Source organism: Cyclopterus lumpus, chromosome 4, assembly GCF_009769545.1.
Source record: "Cyclopterus lumpus isolate fCycLum1 chromosome 4, fCycLum1.pri, whole genome shotgun sequence".
Lineage (NCBI taxonomy): Eukaryota > Metazoa > Chordata > Actinopteri > Perciformes > Cyclopteridae > Cyclopterus > Cyclopterus lumpus.
The window spans coordinates 26,903,872-26,921,371 of NC_046969.1; the positions used below are offsets into that span (position 1 = coordinate 26,903,872).

The 17,500-nt window shown below is 44.5% G+C and overlaps 2 protein-coding genes across 2 annotated transcripts in view; one reads left to right on the forward strand and one right to left on the reverse strand.

Annotated features, from left to right (window-relative positions):
- The window catches only part of oca2 (oculocutaneous albinism II), a 42,360-nt gene extending 31,930 nt beyond the window's left edge, over nt 1-10,430 (forward strand). The window contains exons 21-25 of the mRNA XM_034531363.1: nt 701-805; nt 1,451-1,544; nt 5,452-5,545; nt 6,249-6,361; nt 9,632-10,430. Coding sequence (XP_034387254.1) covers nt 701-805; nt 1,451-1,544; nt 5,452-5,545; nt 6,249-6,361; nt 9,632-9,636 — 411 coding nt within the window. The 3' untranslated portion in view covers nt 9,637-10,430. The remainder of the gene's footprint in view (nt 1-700; nt 806-1,450; nt 1,545-5,451; nt 5,546-6,248; nt 6,362-9,631) is intronic.
- Nucleotides 10,431-16,782: 6,352 nt separating this feature from the next.
- The window catches only part of LOC117730000 (gamma-aminobutyric acid receptor subunit gamma-3), a 29,675-nt gene continuing 28,957 nt past the window's right edge, over nt 16,783-17,500 (reverse strand). The window contains exon 9 of the mRNA XM_034531448.1: nt 16,783-17,249. Coding sequence (XP_034387339.1) covers nt 16,971-17,249 — 279 coding nt within the window. The 3' untranslated portion in view covers nt 16,783-16,970. The remainder of the gene's footprint in view (nt 17,250-17,500) is intronic.

The window sequence follows — 17,500 nt, forward strand, 5'->3', positions numbered from 1 at the left end:
CTCTCCTCCTTGTCTCCTCTCCTCCTTGTCCCCTCTCCTCAATGTCTCCTCCCCTCTCCTTGTCTCCTCTCCTCTCCTTTTCTCCTCCCCTCTCCTCCTTGTCTCCTCTCCTCCGTGTCTCCTCCCCTCTCCTTGTCTCCTCCCCTCTCCTCCGTGTCTCCTCTCCTCCTTGTCTCCTCTCCTCCTTGTCCCCTCTCCTCAATGTCTCCTCCCCTCTCCTCCTTGTCTCCTCTCCTCCTTGTCTCCTCCCCTCTCCTCCTTGTCTCCTCTCCTCCTTGTCTCCTCTCCTCCGTGTCTCCTCCCCTCTCCTTGTCTCCTCTCCTCTCCTTTTCTCCTCCCCTCTCCTCCTTGTCTCCTCTCCTCCGTGTCTCCTCCCCTCTCCTTGTCTCCTCCCCTCTCCTTGTCTCCTCCCCTCTCCTCCTTGTCTCCTCTCCTCCGTGTCTCCTCCCCTCTCCTTGTCTCCTCCCCTCTCCTCCTTGTCTCCTCTCCTCCTTGTCCCCTCTCCTCAATGTCTCCTCCCCTCTCCTTGTCTCCTCCCCTCTCCTCCTTGTCTCCTCTCCTCCGTGTCCTCTCTCCTCCCCTCTCCTTGTCTCCTCCCCTCTCCTCCGTGTCCTCTCTCCTCCCCTCTCCTTGTCTCCTCCCCTCTCCTCCGTGTCTCCTCTCCTCCCCTCTCCTCTCCTCTCCTCCCCTCTCCTCCTAGTCGGTTCCAGAGGACCAGCGCTTGGCGGTCGCCATCATCTTGGTGATGTGGGTCTCGGCTCTGGCTTCGTCTCTCATTGACAACATTCCCTTCACTGCTGCCATGGTGAGACTAACAATAAGCCTGACTTTACCAATAAGCCTGACTTTACCAATAAGCCTGACTTTAATAATAAGCCTGACTTTAACAAAAAGCCAGACTTTAATAATAAGCCTGACTTTAATAATAAGCCTGACTTTAATAATAAGCCTGACTTTAACAATAAGCCTGACTTTAATAATAAGCCTGACTTTAATAATAAGCCTGACTTTAACAATAAGCCTGACTTTAATAATAAGCCTGACTTTAACAATAAGCCAGACTAACAATAAGACTGACTTTATTAATAAGCCTGACTTTACCAATAAGCCTGACTTTATTAATAAGCCTGACTTTACCAATAAGCCTGACTTTAACAATAAGCCTGACTTTACCAATAAGCCTGACTTTAACAATAAGCTTGACTTCAACAATAAGCCAGACTTTAATAATAAGCCAGACTTTAATAATAAGCCTGACTTTAATAAGCCTGACTTTACCAATAAGCCTATATATATATATATCAGTAGTTCATGTACTCGTGTTCTGGAGACTGCTTCCTGTGTTTCAGACACCAAACTCAACTGATATAATGTATCAAAACAAACGATTGTTTTCTCCTATAAAACTGATTTCTTCCAGACACACCTGAGTGTATTTGAATGGTTTCAGATCCCAGTTCTCATCAACCTCAGCCAGGACGAGGACGTGAACCTGCCAATCAAACCTCTCATCTTCTCCTTGGCCATGGGAGCCTGCCTCGGGGGTAAGACGCTCCTCCTTAAAGACGCTTGGTGTTGTATGTGTTGATAGTGGGGAACAGAACCATGTGCTCGTGTGTTGTGTAAAGCAACCGGGTCTCAGCCCAGAACCATGAACCATGAAGCATGAGGACGTGAAATACTCACTTTGATCTACTGGTTTCATGTTCAGGGACACAATTTGTCTTTTTTCCCCGTGTTGCTCAGGACAAAAATAATGCAACAATAACAAATGAAATGTTTAATTTCAAGGATCATTGGGTTAGGGTTACGCAACAACTGGTCAGATAAAATGTCCGACATCTTCAACATGGAGAAAACATCGTTTGTCTTCTCTGAGTTTGAGCTCCAACATCACGACGTAAACGCGTCGTCTTGTGAGACGGTGACGTGAACCTGAAGGCGTCGGTTACTCACCACGTGTTCTCTCCACGTTGAACGGATAGAAGAAACAGAAAAGTCTTGATGAATTAAAGTAGACGTTTAACAGAAGTAAAAACATTTTGAAGGTTAAATATTCCCAGAATTAAACTCACGGTTCCTTATTTTTTGACTGATGTCCCGCCTGTTGTTTTTTGCCTGTTGTTTCCTGCTTGTTGTCTTTCCGCCTGTTGTTTCCTGCTTGTTGTCTTTCCGCCTGTTGTTTCCTGCTTGTTGTTTCCTGCCTGTTGTCTTTCCGCCTGTTGTTTCCTGCTTGTTGTCTTTCCGCCTGTTGTTTCCTGCCTGTTGTCTTTCCGCCTGTTGTTTCCTGCTTGTTGTCTTTCCGCCTGTTGTTTCCTGCTTGTTGTCTTTCCGCCTGTTGTTTCCTGCCTGTTGTTTCCTGCCTGTTGTCTTTCCGCCTGTTGTTCCCTGCTTGTTGTCTTTCCGCCTGTTGTTTCCTGCCTGTTGTTTTTCCGCCTGTTGTTTCCTGCTTGTTGTTTTTTGCCTGTTTCCTGCTTGTTGTTTTTGCGCCTGTTGTTTCCTGCTTGTTGTCTTTCCGCCTGTTGTTTCCTGCTTGTTGTCTTTCCGCCTGTTGTTTCCTGCCTGTTGTCTTTCCGCCTGTTGTTTCCTGCTTGTTGTCTTTCCGCCTGTTGTTTCCTGCTTGTTGTCTTTCCGCCCGTTGTTTTCCTGCCTGTTTTCCTGCCTGTTGTCTTTCCACCTGTTGCTTTCCTGCCTGTTTTCCTGCTTGTTGTCTTTCCGCCTGTTGTTTCCTGCTTGTTGTCTTTCCGCCCGTTGTTTTCCTGCCTGTTTTCCTGCCTGTTGTCTTTCCACCTGTTGTTTTCCTGCCTGTTTTCCTGCTTGTTGTCTTTCCGCCTGTTTTCCTGCCTGTTTTCCTGCTTGTTGTCTTTCCGCCTGTTTCCTGCTTGTTGTCTTTCCGCCCGTTGTTTTCCTGCCTGTTTTCCTGCTTGTTGTCTTTCCGCCTGTTGTTTCCTGCTTGTTGTCTTTCCGCCCGTTGTTTTCCTGCCTGTTTTCCTGCTTGTTGTCTTTCCGCCTGTTGTTTCCTGCTTGTTGTCTTTCCGCCTGTTGTTTCCTGCTTGTTCTCTTTCCGCCTGTTGTTTTCCTGCTTGTTGTCTTTCCGCCTGTTGTTTCCTGCCTGTTGTCTTTCCGCCTGTTGTTTCCTGCTTGTTGTCTTTCCGCCTGTTGTTTCCTGCTTGTTGTTTCCTGCCTGTTGTCTTTCCGCCTGTTGTTTCCTGCTTGTTGTCTTTCCGCCTGTTGTTTCCTGCCTGTTGTCTTTCCGCCTGTTGTTTCCTGCTTGTTGTCTTTCCGCCTGTTGTTTCCTGCTTGTTGTCTTTCCGCCTGTTGTTTCCTGCTTGTTGTCTTTCCGCCTGTTGTTTCCTGCCTGTTGTATTTCCGCCTGTTGTTTCCTGCCTGTTGTCTTTCCGCCTGTTGTTCCCTGCTTGTTGTCTTTCCGCCTGTTGTTTCCTGCCTGTTGTCTTTCCGCCTGTTGTTTCCTGCTTGTTGTTTTTTGCCTGTTTCCTGCTTGTTGTTTTTCCGCCTGTTGTTTCCTGCTTGTTGTCTTTCCGCCTGTTGTTTCCTGCCTGTTGTCTTTCCGCCTGTTGTTTCCTGCTTGTTGTCTTTCCGCCTGTTGTTTCCTGCTTGTTGTCTTTCCGCCCGTTGTTTTCCTGCTTGTTGTCTTTCCGCCTGTTGTTTCCTGCTTGTTGTCTTTCCGCCTGTTGTTTCCTGCTTGTTGTCTTTCCGCCCGTTGTTTTCCTGCCTGTTTTCCTGCTTGTTGTCTTTCCGCCCGTTGTTTTCCTGCCTGTTTTCCTGCTTGTTGTCTTTCCGCCTGTTGTTTCCTGCTTGTTGTCTTTCCGCCTGTTGTTTCCTGCTTGTTGTCTTTCCGCCCGTTGTTTTCCTGCCTGTTTTCCTGCTTGTTGTCTTTCCGCCTGTTGTTTCCTGCTTGTTGTCTTTCCGCCTGTTGTTTCCTGCTTGTTCTCTTTCCGCCTGTTGTTTTCCTGCTTGTTGTCTTTCCGCCTGTTGTTTCCTGCCTGTTGTCTTTCCGCCTGTTGTTTCCTGCTTGTTGTCTTTCCGCCTGTTGTTTCCTGCTTGTTGTTTCCTGCCTGTTGTCTTTCCGCCTGTTGTTTCCTGCTTGTTGTCTTTCCGCCTGTTGTTTCCTGCCTGTTGTCTTTCCGCCTGTTGTTTCCTGCTTGTTGTCTTTCCGCCTGTTGTTTCCTGCTTGTTGTCTTTCCGCCCGTTGTTTTCCTGCTTGTTGTCTTTCCGCCTGTTGTTTCCTGCTTGTTGTCTTTCCGCCTGTTGTTTCCTGCTTGTTGTCTTTCCGCCCGTTGTTTTCCTGCCTGTTTTCCTGCTTGTTGTCTTTCCGCCCGTTGTTTTCCTGCCTGTTTTCCTGCTTGTTGTCTTTCCGCCTGTTGTTTCCTGCTTGTTGTCTTTCCGCCTGTTGTTTCCTGCTTGTTGTCTTTCCGCCCGTTGTTTTCCTGCCTGTTTTCCTGCTTGTTGTCTTTCCGCCTGTTGTTTCCTGCTTGTTGTCTTTCCGCCTGTTGTTTCCTGCTTGTTCTCTTTCCGCCTGTTGTTTTCCTGCTTGTTGTCTTTCCGCCTGTTGTTTCCTGCCTGTTGTCTTTCCGCCTGTTGTTTCCTGCTTGTTGTCTTTCCGCCTGTTGTTTCCTGCTTGTTGTTTCCTGCCTGTTGTCTTTCCGCCTGTTGTTTCCTGCTTGTTGTCTTTCCGCCTGTTGTTTCCTGCCTGTTGTCTTTCCGCCTGTTGTTTCCTGCTTGTTGTCTTTCCGCCTGTTGTTTCCTGCTTGTTGTCTTTCCGCCTGTTGTTTCCTGCTTGTTGTCTTTCCGCCTGTTGTTTCCTGCCTGTTGTATTTCCGCCTGTTGTTTCCTGCCTGTTGTCTTTCCGCCTGTTGTTCCCTGCTTGTTGTCTTTCCGCCTGTTGTTTCCTGCCTGTTGTCTTTCCGCCTGTTGTTTCCTGCTTGTTGTTTTTTGCCTGTTTCCTGCTTGTTGTTTTTCCGCCTGTTGTTTCCTGCTTGTTGTCTTTCCGCCTGTTGTTTCCTGCCTGTTGTCTTTCCGCCTGTTGTTTCCTGCTTGTTGTCTTTCCGCCTGTTGTTTCCTGCTTGTTGTCTTTCCGCCCGTTGTTTTCCTGCTTGTTGTCTTTCCGCCTGTTGTTTCCTGCTTGTTGTCTTTCCGCCTGTTGTTTCCTGCTTGTTGTCTTTCCGCCCGTTGTTTTCCTGCCTGTTTTCCTGCTTGTTGTCTTTCCGCCCGTTGTTTTCCTGCCTGTTTTCCTGCTTGTTGTCTTTCCGCCTGTTGTTTCCTGCTTGTTGTCTTTCCGCCTGTTGTTTCCTGCTTGTTGTCTTTCCGCCTGTTGTTTCCTGCTTGTTGTCTTTCCGCCCGTTGTTTTCCTGCCTGTTTTCCTGCTTGTTGTCTTTCCGCCTGTTGTTTCCTGCTTGTTGTCTTTCCGCCTGTTGTTTTCCGCCTGGTTAGGAAACGGCACGCTGATCGGCGCCTCGGCCAACGTCGTGTGTGCAGGAATCGCTGAGCAGCACGGATACGGCTTCTCCTTCATCGAGTTCTTCAAGTAAGCTCCGCCTTCCTTCTTTCAGCCTATCAGTGACTCCGCCTCCTGAAGTCACTCAGAGTTCATCGCCATGCCGCCCAGAGGGCCGCTCGCATGTTAATGTCCGTCATCTGCTACGAGACGAGGTGCCAACAATGCTGAGTCTCACGTTTCAGATTCAAGAGCCTCATTATTATAGTTATTATTATTATTATTATTTTTATTTTTATAATAATAATAATAATAATAATAATAATAAATTATTACTATTATTAGCAGGTCTAAACATCCATCTAATCTCAGTTCAGGGGACGTTTAGGATGTCTCAGACTGGATGAGTTAGCATCTCTCCTTGGATCTCGTCCCAGGCGTTGAGGATCTGTTGAATCCTCACGGTGGATTTCACTGGAGGAGCTTCTGGTCCCAGTAAAGAGATCAAAGGGTTTGAACAATGTGGGCTGATTTAAAGAGAAAGGACCGTTATTGTGTGTCAGGGTTGATATTCACATCCCGGTCTCTGCACTGCAATCTGGGAAAAGAAAGTATGAATATGTTCCGTGGCCCGCGGCCTCTCGGCCTCCTGCTCCAGTCCCTCTGGTTTCTCTAAAGGAAGCCTTTCGATTGCATCGGTGCGTTCAGAGAGCGGCCGTCACATGCAATCACGTCAGCGGGCAGATTGGAAGCTGTTCTCTTGACAACGGGACCTTGTGCCGCTTTGTGGCAGCTTCCCCGTCGCCCTGAAGAGAGTCCCGGGAGGACCGGTGACCCGTCTGACTACGGGAAGAGTCCCCATCCATCTGAACGTCGAGTCATTCAACAAAGAAACACGTCATAAAGGTCTGCTGATGGAATATTTAAAGGAATACTTCACCCACTAAATCACCATCTGTACGTCAGTTACTGCCCCTATTTTACCTCAATCCTTAAAAGGAGACAACAAAAAAGAGAAAAGTTGCTTTTACAACAACAAAACTATATGAAAATATCTGTTTACAAGCTGGTGCAGAATAATTCAAGAGGTTAGAGATAAAGAGACATGTTGCTAATAGACTAAACTATTAGAGATAAAGAGAAATGTTGCTAATAAAATAAACTATTAGAGATAAAGAGAAATGTTGCTAATAGACTAAACTATTAGGGTCAAAAAAGTCATATTTTCAGTCATAAAAACCTCAACTTTCCATAAAAAGATAAGAGCATATGGTTGATGAACCAATCTCCAGCTGTAAGATCCTCAGAGCAGCTGACATCTCACAGTTGACCGTGCACATGAAGGTCAGTCTGTAAAACTACATGAAGTTATATCTGTTAATGACTCGCTGGTATGGAAGATGAGCACTGTTAATGGACAATGATGTGAACCATCATCAGTATGTTTATGGTTATCTTCTGATTCATTGGTGATTGATGGATCGTCTGCTCTGGAGGATATTCAAACCATAGTCGGGTGGAGAAGGAGTGGCTTAGTCCTCCATCATGGATCTGTGTCAGAGACCGATCTCTGGCCTTCAGAGCAGCCATGTGTCCAAATAGGACGTGGTCGACGTCCAAGGGACCATCTGCAGGTCTGGAGGACACATTTAAAATTCATGACACTAACTGAGGAACCCAAAACCTTGGAGAGCATCGGGCCTGAAGTCACTGCTCCTTTAATGTTTAGATCACTGGGGTTCAGGCTATGAATGAGCATAGCTCTGAATGCAGCTTCAACACATGAAGCATAGACTTCTATACAACCAGAGGAGTCGCCCCCTGGTGGTCAGGAGAGAGAATGCAGCTTTAACACATGAAGCGTAGACTTCTATACAACCAGAGGAGTCTCCCCCTGGTGGTCAGGAGAGAGAATGCAGCTTCAACACATGAAGCATAGACTTCTATACAACCAGAGAAGTCGCCCCCTGGTGGTCAGGAGAGAGAATGCAGCTTTAACACATGAAGCATAGACTTCTATACAACCAGAGGAGTCGCCCCCTGTTGGTCAGGAGAGAGAATGCAGCTTCAACACATGAAGCGTAGACTTCTATACAACCAGAGGAGTCGCCCCCTGTTGGTCAGGAGAGAGAATGCAGCTTCAACACATGAAGCGTAGACTTCTATACAACCAGAGAAGTCGCCCCCTGTTGGTCAGGAGAGAGAATGCAGCTTCAACACATGAAGCGTAGACTTCTATACAACCAGAGGAGTCGCCCCCTGTTGGTCAGGAGAGAGAATGCAGCTTTAACACATGAAGCGTAGACTTCTATACAACCAGAGGAGTCGCCCCCTGGTGGTCAGGAGAGAGAATGCAGCTTCAACACATGAAACATAGACTTCTATACAACCAGAGGAGTCGCCCCCTGGTGGTCAGGAGAGAGAATGCAGCTTCAACACATGAAACATAGACTTCTATACAACCAGAGGAGTCGCCCCCTGGTGGTCAGGAGAGAGAATGCAGCTTTAACACATGAAACATAGACTTCTATACAACCAGAGGAGTCGCCCCCTGGTGGTCAGTAGAGAGAATGCAGCTTTAACACATGAAGCATAGACTTCTATACAACCAGAGGAGTCGCCCCCTGGTGGTCAGGAGAGAGAATGCAGCTTTAACACATGAAGCATAGACTTCTATACAACCAGAGGAGTCGCCCCCTGGTGGTCAGTAGAGAGAATGCAGCTTTAACACATGAAGCATAGACTTCTATACAACCAGAGGAGTCGCCCCCTGGTGGTCAGGAGAGAGAATGCAGCTTTAACACATGAAGCATAGACTTCTATACAACCAGAGGAGTCGCCCCCTGGTGGTCAGGAGAGAGAATGCAGCTTTAACACATGAAGCGTAGACTTCTATACAACCAGAGGAGTCTCCCCCTGGTGGTCAGGAGAGAGAATGCAGCTTCAACACATGAAGCATAGACTTCTATACAACCAGAGAAGTCGCCCCCTGGTGGTCAGGAGAGAGAATGCAGCTTTAACACATGAAGCATAGACTTCTATACAACCAGAGGAGTCGCCCCCTGTTGGTCAGGAGAGAGAATGCAGCTTCAACACATGAAGCGTAGACTTCTATACAACCAGAGGAGTCGCCCCCTGTTGGTCAGGAGAGAGAATGCAGCTTCAACACATGAAGCGTAGACTTCTATACAACCAGAGAAGTCGCCCCCTGTTGGTCAGGAGAGAGAATGCAGCTTCAACACATGAAGCGTAGACTTCTATACAACCAGAGGAGTCGCCCCCTGTTGGTCAGGAGAGAGAATGCAGCTTTAACACATGAAGCGTAGACTTCTATACAACCAGAGGAGTCGCCCCCTGGTGGTCAGGAGAGAGAATGCAGCTTCAACACATGAAACATAGACTTCTATACAACCAGAGGAGTCGCCCCCTGGTGGTCAGGAGAGAGAATGCAGCTTCAACACATGAAACATAGACTTCTATACAACCAGAGGAGTCGCCCCCTGGTGGTCAGGAGAGAGAATGCAGCTTTAACACATGAAACATAGACTTCTATACAACCAGAGGAGTCGCCCCCTGGTGGTCAGTAGAGAGAATGCAGCTTTAACACATGAAGCATAGACTTCTATACAACCAGAGGAGTCGCCCCCTGGTGGTCAGGAGAGAGAATGCAGCTTTAACACATGAAGCATAGACTTCTATACAACCAGAGGAGTCGCCCCCTGGTGGTCAGTAGAGAGAATGCAGCTTTAACACATGAAGCATAGACTTCTATACAACCAGAGGAGTCGCCCCCTGGTGGTCAGGAGAGAGAATGCAGCTTTAACACATGAAGCATAGACTTCTATACAACCAGAGGAGTCGCCCCCTGGTGGTCAGGAGAGAGAATGCAGCTTTAACACATGAAGCATAGACTTCTATACAACCAGAGGAGTCGCCCCCTGGTGGTCAGGAGAGAGAATGCAGCTTTAACACATGAAGCATAGACTTCTATACAACCAGAGGAGTCGCCCCCTGGTGGTCAGGAGAGAGAATGCAGCTTTGACTTCACTTTTCAGAACTGGAGGTTATCTCCTGCTTATGACTTATCAGAAATAGTTCATCGTCTGGGAACCATGAATCTCTAAGTTAAATACTGCACATACATGAAGTTCATGACTCTGTCTCCCTTCTCCTCAGGTTAGGGTTCCCCATGATGATCATGACCTGTATGATCGGTATGTGCTACCTGCTGGCCACCCACATCGGACTGGGATGGAACATGTGATCCATCCAAAGAGACCTTCGGCACGCTGTCCGTCACCGGATCCACTAAATGAAACACAGCGGCCATGTTTCTTTTGTGGGGAAGAAACATCTTTGACTAAAATTAAAAAAGAGCAGCCGGGACCAGAACCTCGGGAGCTTTGACCAAAACTTTTGAATCCAACATCCATAAATAGGAAGTCACAAACTGCTCACCAGAGTCGACCCGAGCGAAGGTCCCGGTCCGTAAGGCTGTCCGTGGTGCTACTGGTGCCTCTACTGGTGCAACTGGTGTCCTCCCAGTTCACTCCTCTGGCACCAGACTGTTCATTCTTTCTGACAATCTATCCGTTTACATAAAAAGCAACGAAAGTTTTCCTAATTAATCGTACGACTCACACATTTCACTCACGGTGATATTTTAAAGGAACCACAACGCCGAGTGAAAGGGATTTTATTTTGAAAGGTTCATGTGTTCACCATAAATGTTTTTGTCCGATTTTAATGAATCAAACTGGAGCGTTAGCGGAGTGATTTAAATAAAACAGATGTAGACTGTATTAAATATGATCTATTGTACTGTGTACACGATGAAGTCACGTCAACTCCATGATTGTAGTCCACGAGTAACGTAGTAAAATCACCTGTATTTATTGTACCGACCTGAGCGTCATCCGTGCTTCCTGTTGGAGACCAACGTGAACAATAAAGGTTGAGATGTTTCTGCTTTTCATTTGCTTCAGTTTGTTCTTTGTGAATATTCTTTCTAATAAAGACCTTTTCTCCAGAGTTCAAGGCCGTGACGAGCAGCGTGTTGCACATCTGATTCACATATTTTATTGACTCCTTGGAACGCTAAAGGTTCCCTCTTGTAAACAGTTCCCTCCGTGTATGTATCTCGGGCTTTTATTGTGGGGGGGTGTGGTGGAAATGAATGTTCCGTTACCTTGTGAGAAATCAAAAGTACTTTAAGCACGGTTGTCTTATAACACTTTATTACCAGAACAAGTTGGAAGAAGGGAAGTAGTGGATCTGGTCTGTGCTGTCGTTGTCAAGGTTGAAAGGAGAAATACAGTATAGTTTAGTTTTTAATAGATGTCCATTTTACACAGTTTAATCAACTTTGTTCATAATGCAAAACCTCAGAAAAAAGAGGAGGATGAGGGTCTTCCATTCATGGGAGAAGTTTCATGGTGCTTCGTTGTGTTTTGTCTGAAGTTGCTCAATTGTTCTGTTACCTTGTTGTTCTGTTACCTTGTTTCTCTGTTACCTTGTTGTTCTGTTACATTGTTTCTCTGTTACCTTGTTTCTCTGTTACCTTGTTGTTCTGTTACCTTGTTGTTCTGTTACCTTGTTGTTCTGTTACCTTGTTGTTCTGTTACCTTGTTGTTCTGTTATCTTGTTTCTCTGTTACCTTGTTTCTCTGTTACCTTGTTGTTCTGTTACCTTGTTTCTCTGTTACCTTGTTGTTCTGTTACCTTGTTGTTCTGTTACCTTGTTGTTCTGTTACCTTGTTGTTCTGTTACCTTGTTGTTCTGTTACCTTGTTGTTCTGTTACCTTGTTTCTCTGTTACCTTGTTGTTCTGTTACCTTGTTGTTCTGTTACCTTGTTTCTCTGTTACCTTGTTGTTCTGTTACCTTGTTGTTCTGTTACCTTGTTGTTCTGTTACCTTGTTTCTCTGTTACCTTGTTGTTCTGTTACCTTGTTGTTCTGTTACCTTGTTGTTCTGTTACCTTGTTGTTCTGTTACCTTGTTGCTCTGTTACCTTGTTTCTCTGTTACGTTGTTTCTGTTACCTTGTTGTTCTGTTACCTTGTTGTTCTGTTACCTTGTTGTTCTGTTACCTTGTTGTTCTGTTACCTTGTTTCTCTGTTACCTTGTTGTTCTGTTACCTTGTTGTTCTGTTACCTTGTTTCTCTGTTACCTTGTTGTTCTGTTACCTTGTTGTTCTGTTACCTTGTTGTTCTGTTACCTTGTTTCTCTGTTACCTTGTTGTTCTGTTACCTTGTTTCTCTGTTACCTTGTTGTTCTGTTACCTTGTTGTTCTGTTACCTTGTTGTTCTGTTACCTTGTTGTTCTGTTACCTTGTTGTTCTGTTACCTTGTTTCTCTGTTACGTTGTTTCTGTTACCTTGTTGCTCTGTTACTTCGTTGCTCCGTTGCTCCGTTGCTCCACTTCTTGTGTTCCTCGGCCTGTGTTATCCTCTCTGGAGTCGTTGCAGAGCGCATAACGAGCAGCTCATTTATTAAAGCGCCCTAAGGGAACTCTCCGTCGTTATGCTTCATTAATAACTTTAATGTGATCCACGAGTAATTTGTGGCTGGAGGCTCGAACCCTCATTTATGTTCCTCTGCAGTAAAATGAGCAGGACTCAGATTACATATTAAATTACACATTTTAAATTACACTTCAGGTTTTACATGTCTTAGATTTAATGGTTAAACTTAATCCTCTACAATTTCACAGAATGTATGATTATATTTCAATCTGCCTTCATAACGTACATATATATATATGTATGTATGTGTATATATGTGTATATATATATATACGTATATATACATATATATATACGTATATATACATACATATATACATGTATGTGTATATATATATAAATATATGTGTGTATATAAATATGTATGTATACACATATACATATATAAATATGTGTATATATATGTATATACATATATATATGTATATACATATATATATGTATATATATATATATATATATGTATATATATATATATATATATATATATGTATATATATATATATATATATATATATATATATATATATATATATGCTTCAATAAATATCATCACCACTGAGGTTGTTTACCTCCAGGAGGAACGCAGCTGTCAGTAACAACAATAACAACAATAACACAACAACGGAGGCTTCTGGGCGGCAATCCAAAGACACGTCACAGAACTGCAGAGAATACACAAACCCTGAAACACAACTACTCCAACATGATGAAAGCTATCAGAGAACAAACTTTGTCTTATTGATCACGATCATACGCACTGAACGGGGCTTTGAACCAATGTTTGAACTTCAAGCCCTCAAAAAACACCACAAACCAAAGATGTCCCCGTAAGTCCTGCCGGTCCCCACAAGACCCTTTGCCCAGAATGGTTCACCGGTTCATTCTGAGGACACACACATGCACATACACATGCACATACACACGCACACACACACACATGCATACACACACGCACAAATACACACACGCGCACACACATGCACATACACACACACACATGCATACACACCCGCACAAATACACACACGCACAAACACGCACGCACAAACAAACAAACAAACAAACAAACAAACAAACACGCACACGCACGCACACACACGCACAAACACACACACACACACACACACTGGCCTGGGCTACAATCCCAGTATAAATCCCAGTGTTTACCCCCTGTTGCTTTCCCAGTGTCAGCCTACTGGGGACCATCCAGTGGACACACAGTGGTTAAATCAACAGATATGACCTGTCAATCAAAGTTAGCTCCACACTACAGTTATATATATATTATTATGTTATTGTTGTCCTTTGGCATTCTATGTTTCTGCTAAACAACGAAGATGTTTGATGTTTCTGAACCATAAATAATAAATTAATAAAGATGATGAAATACGTAGTCAGGTTTAATAAAGATGATGAAATACGTAGTCAGGTTTAATAAAGATGATGAAATACGTAGTCAGGTTTAATAAAGATGATGAAATACTTAGTCAGGTTTAATAAAGATGATGAAATACTTAGTCAGGTTTAATAAAGATGATGAAATACGTAGTCAGGTTTAATAAAGATGATGAAATACGTAGTCAGGTTTAATAAAGATGATGAAATACTTAGTCAGGTTTAATAAAGATGATGAAATACTTAGTCAGGTTTAATAAAGATGATGAAATACTTAGTCAGGTTTAATAAAGATGATGAAATACGTAGTCAGGTTTAATAAAGATGATGAAATACTTAGTCAGGTTTAATAAAGATGATGAAATACTTAGTCAGGTTTAATAAAGATGATGAAATACTTAGTCAGGTTTAATAAAGATGATGAAATACGTAGTCAGGTTTAATAAAGATGATGAAATACGTAGTCAGGTTTAATAAAGATGATGAAATACTTAGTCAGGTTTAATAAAGATGATGAAATACATAGTCAGGTTTAATAAAGATGATGAAATACTTAGTCGGGTTTAATAAAGATGATGAAATACGTAGTCAGGTTTAATAAAGATGATGAAATACGTAGTCAGGTTTAATAAAGATGATGAAATACTTAGTCGGGTTTAATAAAGATGATATATATATATATATATATAGATGATGAAATACTTAACATAAATGGATAACTCATTGCATCGCCCTTCACCTGTCAGAACGCTGTGACATCAGAGTCAGGAACCAATAGAAACTCAGCATGAAAAAAAAATCACATAGTAGGTTAGAGTTCATTATAAATGATGATGAATGGAATATTTAATAAGAAGACATTCCTATAAAGAAGAACTGCTGTTGGTGTGAACACATGAGCTGTGACTCAGGCACAGAAGGTCCTTCACACAATAAAACAAAACAACGGTAAGAGAATCAATAAAACCCTCAGGATATCGATTATTCTGCAGCAGTGGGAGTTAACGGATGTTTTCATATACTTTTGCTGTGGTTCATCGGCTATTCTTCCCCAGGTGTGAGAATAATTAATATGCAGACAGTCATAATGTGGGAGAAGTATTCCTTTAAGGTTCCCCACCTGTACTTTACTCTACTAGACTGTATGTGCAGTATCAAGCTATTAGTGGAACTATTAGAGGGCTGTTTGAACTTAAATGACCGGGCACATATATAGCAATAAAAAAGCAAAAGATTATAATAAACCTAAAAAATACATCTCAAAAAAGGGATGTAAAAAGGTCCACGACTTGAGGCCAAAGAAGCCTTCCTCACGCATTGGTTTATTATCAGAGGTAAATGTGGATTTGTGGGCGGGGCTACACTAAGGCAGTTCAACGGTCACTAATGCCAAATCTAAACACACGGAAATCAAATTATAATACAAAGAGCCCATATTAAAACTGTAATTATAACCCAGAACGTCTGGGTTTGAATGTCTGCTGCATGCAAACGAGAGATGAGTGACGGTAACGTACAAACAACACCCGTTGTGTTTAATAATATAATAATAAATAATAAAGGACTTCCTGTTGGAAAGGTCGCTGCTAGTTTAACGGCTGAAAGAAGAAACTCTTGGTGTGCACTTCATCTCGTGTGTCACGCGCTGTGGAAGGAAGCTGAGCACCACGATACATAACGACAATATGTGTCCAGAACAATAACACTGGGATGAGCCGCGTGGCTGCCTTCAACCTCCAATCTGTGACCAAGCAGCTGTTATGGCTGTTGTCTATATTATATTTAAACCAAGAGTTGTTATTGTTTACAAACTCCTATACCTCAACAGTATAATGTGGAAAAATACAGGCATACATCAATCAATCAATCAGTTATTACTCACAATTATTGTAAAGGAATAGTAAGACATTTTGGAAAAATACACTCGTTTGCGTCAGTTCGATGAAAAGATTGATACGACTCTCATTTTTGTACGCTAAATATGAAGATAGTAGCCTGTTAGCTTAGCGTCACCATCACCACCAGGAGACAACCTCCGGTTCTGAAGAGTAAAGTCTATGCTTCATGTGTTAAAGCTGCATTCTCTCTCCTGACCACCAGGGGGCGACTCCTCTGGTTGTATAGAAGTCTATGCTTCAAGTGTTAAAGCTGCATTCTCTCTCCTGACCACTAGGGGGCGACTCCTCTGGTTGTATAGAAGTCTATGCTTCATGTGTTAAAGCTGCATTCTCTCTCCTGACCACCAGGGGGCGACTCCTCTGGTTGTATAGAAGTCTATGCTTCATGTGTTAAAGCTGCATTCTCTCTCCTGACCACCAGGGGGAGACTCCTCTGGTTGTATAGAAGTCTATGCTTCAAGTGTTAAAGCTGCATTCTCTCTCCTGACCACTAGGGGGCGACTCCTCTGGTTGTATAGAAGTCTATGCTTCATGTGTTAAAGCTGCATTCTCTCTCCTGACCACCAGGGGGCGACTCCTCTGGTTGTATAGAAGTCTATGCTTCATGTGTTAAAGCTGCATTCTCTCTCCTGACCACTAGGGGGCGACTCCTCTGGTTGTATAGAAGTCTATGCTTCATGTGTTAAAGCTGCATTCTCTCTCCTGACCACCAGGGGGCGACTCCTCTGGTTGTATAGAAGTCTATGCTTCATGTGTTAAAGCTGCATTCTCTCTCCTGACCACCAGGGGGCGACTCCTCTGGTTGTATAGAAGTCTATGCTTCATGTGTTAAAGCTGCATTCTCTCTCCTGACCACCAGGGGGCGACTCCTCTGGTTGTATAGAAGTCTATGCTTCAAGTGTTAAAGCTGCATTCTCTCTCCTGACCACCAGGGGGCGACTCCTCTGGTTGTATAGAAGTCTATATAAATGACTCTACTTCTCTTGATGTATTTCCTCAGTAAACATTGTAAACATTAGTTTTTGGTCTCAATCTCTAGTTTCAAGTCTTCTTCAATACAGCGTGATGTTCATTTAGTAAATTATGGTCATTTAGAGTCAAACAGACCATAAAGCAGGGGATGCTTTAGGGCGGGGCTACACGGTGATTGACAGGTCAACACCAGAGACGTATACTGCGTTTCTTCGTCGCTCCTCCTCAGTCCACATATGGTCACTTCCTGTTTTTTCTTAGCCAGAATTAGCATCCAAATTAATATCACAGTTAACGTGACTTACGGATGCACCTTGCTAACTAAGCTAACTAGCTAGCCAGAGCTTAAGCTTGTAACTAAGCTCTTTAGCTAACGGTAGCTGGCCTGCTCGCTCCATGTGCTCAGCAGCTGGTGACGTTCACTTCACACCTTTAGCGTAAAGTTACAAGAGTGATATCAATTGTGACGCATTTCTTAAAATATCCCCAAACTACTCCTTTAAAAGGGAAAAGTATTCTTCATGTGGTCGTTGCAACAATTGGCTGTTTCATGAACGTGATCTCAACAGCCGTCATCAGTCAAATCAGCTTTTTTAATTTGAATAAGTCATTATCCCCTGATTATCGTAGTGGATCTGTCCCTCCCCCTCCAGAGGAAGGCACTATGGATGGTGTTCATCCACTGGATTTGACTGATGGATGGATAATAAAGGGAAACGGCTTCGGGCTAAAGGTAGAGGTATCCCACCCAGTACACGATGTTGAACAGCAGGAAGGAGGTGGGGAAGAAGACCCGCGAGTACAAGTCCAGGTCCAGCAGGTCCACGTGGAGGCGGCCTCTCCTCCAGCCGCCTCCTCGGCACTCCTCGAAGCAGCAGAAGAAGCTCCGGCAGTCTTTGCCCTCCAGACACTCCAACACACAAGCGTCCTCAAAGTCCTGCCAGTACAGGGAGCTGTGAGGAGAGACCACGGAGAGAGGAGGCCTCACATCCAGGACGGAGTAGTTCTGAGGAGGAGGAGGGGGAGGGGGGGGGGAGGGGGAAGAGGAGGGGGAGGAGGGGGAGGGGGGGGAGGAGGAGGAGGAGGGGGAAGAGGAAGGAGGAGGAGGAGGAGGGGGGGGAGGGGGAAGAGGGGGAAGAGGAGGGGGAGGGGGGGGAGGAGGGGGAGGAGGAGGAGGAGGGGGAAGAGGAAGGAGGAGGAGGAGGAGGGGGGGGAGGGGGAAGAGGAGGGGGAGGGGGAAGAGGAAGGAGGAGGAGG